The sequence below is a fragment of the Geospiza fortis genome, unplaced genomic scaffold (genome assembly GCF_000277835.1).
Source record: "Geospiza fortis unplaced genomic scaffold, GeoFor_1.0 scaffold145, whole genome shotgun sequence".
In the NCBI taxonomy this organism is placed as follows: domain Eukaryota; kingdom Metazoa; phylum Chordata; class Aves; order Passeriformes; family Thraupidae; genus Geospiza; species Geospiza fortis.
In genome coordinates, this window is record NW_005054362.1 from 2466646 (window position 1) to 2475614 (window position 8969).

The 8969-nt window shown below is 56.0% G+C and overlaps 1 protein-coding gene across 1 annotated transcript in view; it reads left to right on the plus strand.

Annotated features, from left to right (window-relative positions):
- Nucleotides 1-1192: 1192 nt before the first annotated feature.
- Nucleotides 1193-8969, plus strand: part of ABCB9 (ATP binding cassette subfamily B member 9) — a 12419-nt gene continuing 4642 nt past the window's right edge. The window contains exons 1-8 of the mRNA XM_005424068.2: nucleotides 1193-1834; nucleotides 2171-2285; nucleotides 2695-2825; nucleotides 3857-4062; nucleotides 4450-4647; nucleotides 6230-6358; nucleotides 7495-7683; nucleotides 8225-8398. Coding sequence (XP_005424125.1) covers nucleotides 1222-1834; nucleotides 2171-2285; nucleotides 2695-2825; nucleotides 3857-4062; nucleotides 4450-4647; nucleotides 6230-6358; nucleotides 7495-7683; nucleotides 8225-8398 — 1755 coding nt within the window. The 5' untranslated portion in view covers nucleotides 1193-1221. The remainder of the gene's footprint in view (nucleotides 1835-2170; nucleotides 2286-2694; nucleotides 2826-3856; nucleotides 4063-4449; nucleotides 4648-6229; nucleotides 6359-7494; nucleotides 7684-8224; nucleotides 8399-8969) is intronic.

Below are 8969 nucleotides of genomic sequence, written 5' to 3' on the forward strand. Positions count from 1 at the left end.
TTGCAGCGGATGGCAGCAGCGAGCACCCTGGGAAGCGTGCTGCTCCTCCCTGGCACCGCTGCTCTGCTTTGCGTTCATCCCTCCTTCCCCACCCACCCCGTAAACCCCCGTGCCTCCCCAAATTGCAGCCTCTGCCCTGTTTTCCTACGCTTTTTAGTGTTTTATCCCATTTACCCGACCACCGAGCGGCTCTCGCCCAAGGGCGCAGCTTGCCCGGTGCCGAGGGCTGCCCTTGGTCCCGGTGCTTTGGTTTTGGGGCGCTGCGGTCACACAGGCCGGAGTGTGGCCGGCACATGGCCCCCTTAGCGCGGTGCCTTCCGCACTGTGCACCGTCACCAGCTGCTGAGCCAGCACAAATTTCAGGATCCGCCGCCTCCCTCTTGCCAACGTGTGGCTCCTCAGGGCACGGCACCGGAGCAGGTGAGCGGCCCGGAGCAGGTCGGGCTTTCCGCCCTTTGCCGGCTCCGTTCAGAGCCGTCCCGCCCGCCCCGGAGCCTTCCTGTCCCGCGGGACGCAGCCGTGGAATTCCAATCCCTTTTTAATTTCCTCTCGGGATTTTTGTTGTGTCATTGAACTGCACGCTGACTGCACAGCGGGTTCAGTGCTACCCCGAATTAATACCCAAGAGGGCTGGGGACAGTAAGGTGTGGCAAGCTGCGGTACGTATGGTTTAAAAGTCTTATTTTGATGAGGGGGATCTGTTACAGAGCTGAGCTGCTCCCCCGTCTGCTTTCCTACGGTTTTGACTGCTTGGTTTCAGCTTTGTCCTGGGAAAGGTGGGCAGGGACTCTGGGATCATGACTGTCCAAGTTTAACACCTCCATGGCTCCGTAGCACAGGACACGTGGCTGCACGGATGTGATGGCAGCGCCCAGCAGCTGCCACAGCCAGATTCCCATCGGGATGTGCAGATTTCTGATTTGGGATTCAGGATGGGTGAAGGCATCCGGGAGGGAAGTTTGTCTTCTTTTGTGCTGCTTATTTAAAGAAATACCACGTGCAGCAGGGGAGGGGAAGGAGATGCAGATAGTGGTGTCTGGATGTGTTGGTGGGGAGCTGGCACGGTTGTCCCCCCGTGTCCTTCCCCTTCCCTGCCTCCTCCCTGGGATAAATAACCCCATCCCCCTCTCTCACCCTGCAGCAGAGGCTGACATGAGCACGACCTTGCTGTGCTAGGGCTGCCCCTCCCCACGTCAGTGACTCCACAGCCCGGCGGCGAGGATGCGGGCCTGGAAGGCAGTGGCCAGCACGCTGGCGCTCAGCGGGGCCGATGTCGTGGTCACCACGCTGCTCTACACGCACGGCCGGGGCGGCCGGAATGTCCTGCAGGCCCTGCGGCACTTCAACATCTTCAACTCGCTGCTGGACATCTGGGGGGGCTGCCTGTACCGCAGCTGCGTGCTGCTGGGCGCCGCCATCGGCGTGGCCACCAACACGGCCTACGGGCCCCGCCGCCTCCGGGCCTCGCGCACCTTCATCGCCGTCGTCTGCCTCCTCATGGGCATCTACATGATGGTGAAGCTGCTGCTCTACTCGGAGGTGCGGAAGACCATCAGGGACCCCTGGTTCTGGGGGCTCTTTGCCTGGACCTACGTGGCGCTGGCGGCCACCTTCGGGCTGTGGCAGCTGCTGGCCTGTGTCACCTCGTCCCGTGAGGCGCTGGGGCCCAGCTCCGAGTCCCGCGCTGAGGTGGAGGAGAGCTGTGATGGGAGCACCCCGAGGGACAAGAGGGAGGAGGCAGCAGGTCCCACCATCCATAAACTGCTGTCCTACACCAAGCCGGATGCCTTCTTCCTGGGCATTGCCTCCTTCTTCCTCCTCGTGGCTGCCCTGGGTGAGTGAAGGGATGAGGCAGGCCATGGTGTGCTCCTGTCCCCACCAGGAGGGATGGAGGAGCCACGGTCGTGGGACACGGAAGCTCTCTAGGATTGCTTTTCTGGGGGTGCTGGGTGGCATGTGCTGCATGGGGTGGGTGAAAAATGCAATGAGACAACACCAAATGTAACTGGGGATAAAATACTCTGGGAGTGCAACGTCCCCCTTGTGTGATGGCCGAGTATCTCTGGGGTCAGGATGGAGTTATCCACAGGCTGTCACAGTTGGGAATACAGATCCTGTGCCAATCCCAGGCAGTGGAGCTGAAGCCCCATGTCCTGTGCTTGTCCTGCAGGAGAGACCTTCCTGCCCTACTACACGGGGCTGGCCATCGACGGCATCGTGGTGCAGAAGAGCATGGATCGCTTCTCCACAGCAGTGCTGGTCATGTCCCTGCTCGCCATAGGAAGGTAATGCAGGGGCTGGATCTGGCCCTGGCAAGGAGTTTGGGACTTTCCCACAGGAGCTCGTGGTGATGGCGGGCACAGGCACCCACTGCTCCAGTTTGGTGCCAGGCCCCAGGGATGTGCTGTGAATTCTCTGAGCAGAGAGGCCATGACTGGCACTCACAAGGCCTTTGTGTGCACAGGGAATGGGTTCCCTGGGGAGTGCTGTTCCAGCAGCGCTGCGTTCCTTCCCAAAACTTGTGACTGCCGTGGTTAGGACCAACCACCACTGTGCTGGTGGCACCCAGGAGAGGTGTGGGCTGGTGATAAGTGGTGTCAGCACTGCCCAGGCCCTTGGCCAGGCGTGGGGGTGTTGGTGTGGCTGAGAGGGTTTCGTGTCCATGGCTCTATAACGTTTCTTATCTGCAATTAGCTCATTTGCCGCAGGTATCCGGGGCGGCGTTTTTACGCTCATCTTTGCCCGGCTGAACATCCGCCTTCGGAACTGCCTCTTCAGGTCCCTGGTGTCTCAGGAGATGAGTTTTTTTGATGAGAATCGCACAGGTTGGTTCCCCTCTCCCCTGGATTTGCTCTAACCCCTCTATCCCATCCCAGATTTTTTCCCTGTGGCTTGCTCTACTGTCATACAGCAGACTGGGGGCAGCCAGAGGCAGCACCCACGTGCTCGTGGTTAGAAATAGAGGCAGAAAGTTCTTCCCTTTCTGTTGCCTCCCACTGTGGGGATGTCCCATTGCCACCCATCAGCCTGGCATCCAGAAGTCCCACCCCCAAAACTCCCATTTCCTTCCTCCCATCAGTGCCTATTGGTGGGCTGCTCTCCAGCTCTGCTCCTGTCCCTGAAACCTCAGATGTGTGAGGCTTGCTGGGTGTGCTTGTTGCTTTCTCTGCTTCCAGTTCAGTCCTGTCCCAGTCCCAGGCCATGTGTGCCACTCTGGTGTAACTTGCACACATTTAATTTAGTCTCAGTGGTATTTTTAGTTTTGAGGCTGTTGCTGTATTTAGCAGTCACTGCACAGTGCCTTGGTAGCTGAGGGCAGCAGAGATGTTACTGGAAGTGGGATACAGATAACCCTGGACTTACACAAAAGCTTGGGAATTCAGCTGGACTCAAACACAGGCCAAGGATTCAGGAGCTCAGTGTGATGTTTGCTGGCTGTAACACTCAGCTCCACCAAAAGGCACCGCCAGAGCTTCATTCCTCAGTAGCTGTCCCATGTCCTCAGGCCCCTCGGGCCAGCTCCAGGCTGTGGACTGTGTGTGGCCTGTGGGCTGCCCTCCAGCACAGGATGCTGCCACAGTCCCCTTTGCTGTCCTTGGTGACCCAGGGATGTAGCTTGTGCCTTCAGGTGCCACCTCCTGCTCCTCGTGCATGCAGCAATCCAAGCTCCTCTGTTTTGCTTTGCATCCACAGCGGAGGAGAGTTGCCCCCCTTCCACGCCACCCTTCAGACCCCCAGCTGGTTGGAGGGGGAGCTCCATCTGGCCCCTGGCATGGGATGTGGGACACAGATAGGCAGTGACCTGCAGTGGTGACACGTCCCTGCTCTCCCCTTCCCCGACCCCTCGTTGCTGCAGGGGACGTCATCTCCCGCCTGACGTCGGACACGACCATCGTGAGCGACCTGGTCTCCCAGAACATCAACATCTTCCTGCGCAACGTGGTGAAGGCCACGGGCGTCATCTTCTTCATGTTCAGCCTCTCCTGGAAGCTCTCCCTGGTCACCTTCATGGGCTTCCCCATCATCATGCTGGTGTCTGATGTCTATGGGAAGTACTACCAGGTAGGCAGGAGCAGCTGGCATTGCTGCAGTGCTGGGCTGGTCTCACTGTGAAGCCAGGAGCTTGTGGGTGGCCTTGGAGCCGGTGGGAGTGATGCTGGAGTGTTTTGCTGCCAGCAGTGGGGGCAGGAAGGTGACATTAAACCTGTGTGGGCAGACAGTTGTAGCCTGGGCTCTTACCTTGCTTCATGCTCAGGAGTGGAAGCATCTCAGGTCTGATAGAAGAGATGGCTGGGCTGTGGAATGTCCTGCACGCATCTGCCTGTCCTTCTGCCATCTCTCCTCTCTGGAGTCACTGGTGGGGTCCCAGAGTCCAGGGCAAGTGGGGAGATGCGCCATGGGCAGCCTGGCACCCGCTGAACTCCCTCTGCCTCCCCCTGCTGCCTGCAGAAGCTCTCCAAGGATGTGCAGAGCGCTCTGGCCAAGGCAAACAACACGGCTGAGGAGACCATCTCGGCCATGAAGACCGTCCGCAGCTTTGCCAACGAGGAGACGGAGGCCAACGTGTACTGGCAGAAGCTGCAGCAGGTGTACAAGCTCAACAAGCGGGAGGCCATGGCTTACACCTACTATGTCTGGTCCAGTGGGGTAGGTGATGGCCCTAGGGCTTTCCTATGTGGGGCTGGGATGGGCAGGGTGGTCTCTCCAGATCCCAAAGCACACGTGGTTCTCCTCTGCTCCCAGGGAACTCTGTGTGGAGAGCCCAGCCCTGCTTTCTGCTGCCAGTGATCCCCGGGCTCCCGATCATTTGTTATTTTTATCCATCAAAATGGATGGATAAAAATACACTCCAAGGCAGGGCTGTGTCATTCCATGGAGCTGCCTGTTTCCCTGCTTCCAGTTCAAATGGGGCAATAATTGATAGGAGCTGAAGGTCGTGGAGCAGCCCATGGCTGCGTGGTGCTGCAGTGCCTGCCTGTGCCAGCTCCGCTCCGGGGCTCCGGCTGGGAACAGCCGCGGCGTTGGTTGAGCTTCTGCTCAGGAACCGAGATCTTCTGTGTGTGGGTGGTGCCAGGGGGAGGCTGCTGGGCTTTGGCTTTGGGCTTTTTTCTTTTTTTTTTTTTTTTCCCCTGCAAAATGCTTTTTCATTGTTTAACACCGGACGGTTTGGGATTTCTCCAGGGCAAAACCCTCACGCGAGGCTGCCCTTGTCTCTGCACGTTCAGGGATCGAGGCAGTCGCTGGTGAAGGGTCTGTGAGTTACGGTGCCTTCGTGCAGCTGTGAGAGACTTCATGGCTTCCCAAGTCTGGAAACAAAATGGGAGCATTATTAGCATTGTTTCTGGGCTCCCAGGTGAAGCTGGAGCATGAGCTGGGTTGACACTGATCCTGACAAATGTAAGAAGGCAAAAGCCCTCAAAAACTGCTCCTGCAGGGCTCACGTAGAAAGAAGACAATGGATATAGCTCAGCCCTGGTAGGGTCTTGGAGGGAATGCAGGAGATTAAGATCAGATCATGGCAGAGCTATAGAGGAGGCATTTTTTCCCCCTCTATTTTTGTCTGTGTGAATTTACAACCTCTTCTGGTCCCACAGGGCACCAGGGCATTGCTGCTTTTTGGAGCACCTGGGCAGCATGGAACAAAACCAGCTGAATAAAAGGGGCTGGTATTTTTGTCACATCAGAGCTGATCTGTCTCCTTTCTGGAGTAGGTGGTACCCCCCACAGACTTCAGGTGACAGCTGGGGTTATGCTTCAGGGACTTGTACAGGCAAGGAGGATATTCTGCATTAACTCCTGGCTTGATTTTGTGTTCTAAATTAAAATGTGTCACACTCGTATAGCGGAAAGTTTATTTTAGTGGCGAGGTGACTGCATGCCTTGGATAATTTGAACATAGATTATTATGCTTGAGGACCTCAGTCCAAGAGAGAAGTTCATGAGATGCTCTGTTATTTTAGATAAATTCTGCCTCCTTGGCTGCTGTCCCTCGGGACTTGTTTTGTTGAAAGATATCTGCCCAGCTCCTTAAATCAGCCCATGTACTTGAGTTGTTTTTCTCATTTCCATGCTCTCTCCTAGGGCTGTCAGCTGCACTGTCAGGGATCCTCAGCTCAGGACTCAAAGAATAAATGTCAGCACACGAAGTTTGAGCCGTTGTGTGAATAATGACAAATGCACCAAAATATCCGTTTGTCCTTGCTGATTCTGGGGTGTTTTCTGCTTTCAGCTGACCCTGCTCGTGGTCCAGGTCAGCATCCTTTACTACGGAGGGCACCTCGTGATCTCTGGGCAAATGACGAGTGGAAACCTGATATCCTTCATCATTTATGAGTTTGTCCTGGGGGACTGCATGGAGGTGAGTCAGTTTTAGCAGGGAACCCCAGAATGGGCTGGGTTGGAAGGAACCTTAGAGCCCATCTCATTCCAGCTCCCTGCCTGGGCAGGGACATCATCCTCCTCACTTTCCAAGGTTGCTCCAAGCCTCATCCAACCTGGCCTTGGACACTTCCATGGGTGGGGCAGCCACAGCTTCTCTGGGCAACCTGTGCCAGGGCCTCCCCGTGCTCTGGGCTACCTCTTCTATCTCCCAGAAGGTCCCAGGGCAGTTGCAGGGATAGATCCAGTGCTGACTTTCCCATGACTCATTTCTTTGGTTCTGTGGCACTGCCAGAGGGGGGATTCTCGCCTCTGCTCCCCATTCCTCCCCTGCTGTGGTCTCGCAACTTTCATGTTCCTGAAGCAGCTTGTCCCCCAAAAAGGACCAGAGGGGTCAGGCTGGCCCTGCTGAAGGGCAGAGCCCTGGCTGCCTGCCAAGCACATTTCCTGGTGTGAAGAATGAAGGGATTACAAAGCTGCCTGTTAAATTTCAGGCTTCATTAAGAACTTAATTATATTACTTTTTTTTCCCCCTTTCCCTGGAATAGGCTGCAAGCTGCTGCGTTGGCAGCACATTAGCAAGATGGGATTGTGGGTGGGATGGTAGAGCCCACCCAGGGCTGCCTTCCCCTTGCAGAGGCATAAACTTGGCTAATCCAGGCAGGAATGATCCAGTCGAGGTTTCCTCACAGCCAAGTGTGGTTTTGGTGGTGCTTCAGCCTCTGTGCAGGGGCAGAGCAGAGCTGGAGGCAGCTTGCCTGGCTCTCACCATCTGCTCAGATCACTGCAGCCTCTGCTGGGGTTTCCAGGCTGTGGTTTTGGTGTGGATTTAGTTTGGTTTGGGGGTTTTCCGCCTCCTGGTAGGAGGGGCAGTTTCAGTACAAACTGTTCTGCAGCTCTGGGTTTAATATTGAAAAACACCCTTTCCCTGGGCTGTCCATGTATCCCTTCCATACCCAAGAGAGGAGGGAGAGTTTTCCTTCCCTGTGTCTGATGCCTGCAGCCAATGTCAGGCGATGGGAGACTTGGGAATGCTTCAGCCATTCCCCTTTGGAGTGGCACTGGCTGATTTCCCCATCACCTGGGAGGGTCTCACCGCTGCCTCTTCCCTTGCAGTCCATCGGCTCCGTGTACAGCGGCCTCATGCAGGGGGTGGGAGCTGCTGAGAAGGTTTTTGAGTTCATTGACCGCCAGCCCACCATGGTGCACGACGGCTCCCTGGCCCCGGATCACGTGGAGGGCAAGGTGGAGTTCAGGAATGTCACCTTTTCCTACCGCACTCGCTCTGCCACCCAGGTCCTCCAGGTGAGCCCCGTGGGCACTGGGCACTGCCAGCACCACGTGCTGCTGCTCCATCCTGGCCAGGAGCAAAGCCCAGCCCGTGGGGATGTCAGCTGCCTGTCAGAGATGGGTGAAGGCAGGCTCAGTGCTTGCTGGAAAACAGATTAAAAGGAGCAGCGGGTGTTTAGGGCCGGCCTTCCTTACAAGGAATGAGATTTATTAATAAAAGCCTTGTTCCCTGCTCAGGCATTAAACATGTCAGCGTGGTACAGGGCTTTGTGCCAAGCTGCCTCAGACTGTTTCCGTGGGAGAGGGGCTGGGATCATGAGACAGGGGGAAGCAGCAAAGAGGTCAGATTGCTTTTTAGAGGACCAGCTACATCAGCAGGCAAATCTGAAGCAATTTGGAGGCTTTTTGCTTCCTCAGAGCCAGGAGAAATGGCTGATGTGGCACATCACCAAGGCAGAGGGGTACTCTGGCCAGATTCTGGCTCCTTCTCTTGTGTAGTGCCCCAGGACATTGAGAAAAGGCTGGACCTGAGCATGCTCTCCCATCCATGTTGCAGGACGTGTCCTTCACCCTGCACCCTGGCAAAGTGACAGCGCTGGTGGGTCCTTCAGGGAGTGGGAAGAGCTCCTGTGTCAACATCCTGGAGAACTTCTACCCCCTGCAGGACGGGCAGGTGCTGCTGGATGGGCGTCCCATTAACATGTACGATCACAAGTACCTGCACTCCGTGGTACGAGCCACTGATACCTGTATTCTGCTTGGGATACCTGTGCTCTGCTTGGCCCACTTGCCACCTGCAGGGCTCTGAGGGGATGCATGGCACCGCTGCACGTTGCTTTGGATTTGATCTGGCAGCTCCAGAAATGTCCAGAAAGCTGGAGGCTGGAAGTGGTCCAAGAAATGAATTTGGATGATTTGTGGGGGCGGAAAGGAAGGGGATGGAGGGTGGTTTCAAGGGGAAGGGGAAGCCTTCCAAAAGCAGAACAAAAAACAACTTTTGTTTGGTATTTTTTGGCCAACACAGTAGAAATATGTTTTTGGCTGTTGGATTAATTATCATCTAAATTGGGTTTGGAAAAAGAGTTTCGTATTCCTCCAGCAATTTCTGCCTTAAAATCTTAGAGTAATTCTCAGCTAATGGGGAGTTAAACCTCTCAGGATCCTGGCAGCAGCTGGAGCACCAGAAGGGCTGGTGCTTTGCCTAGGAGAGGGGTCTGGGCCCCTCAGCTCTCATCTGTGTGTCAGCACAGATCAGCCTTCATCTCTGCAAGTAACTGCCTCCTTTGTTTGCCCCCAGAGCA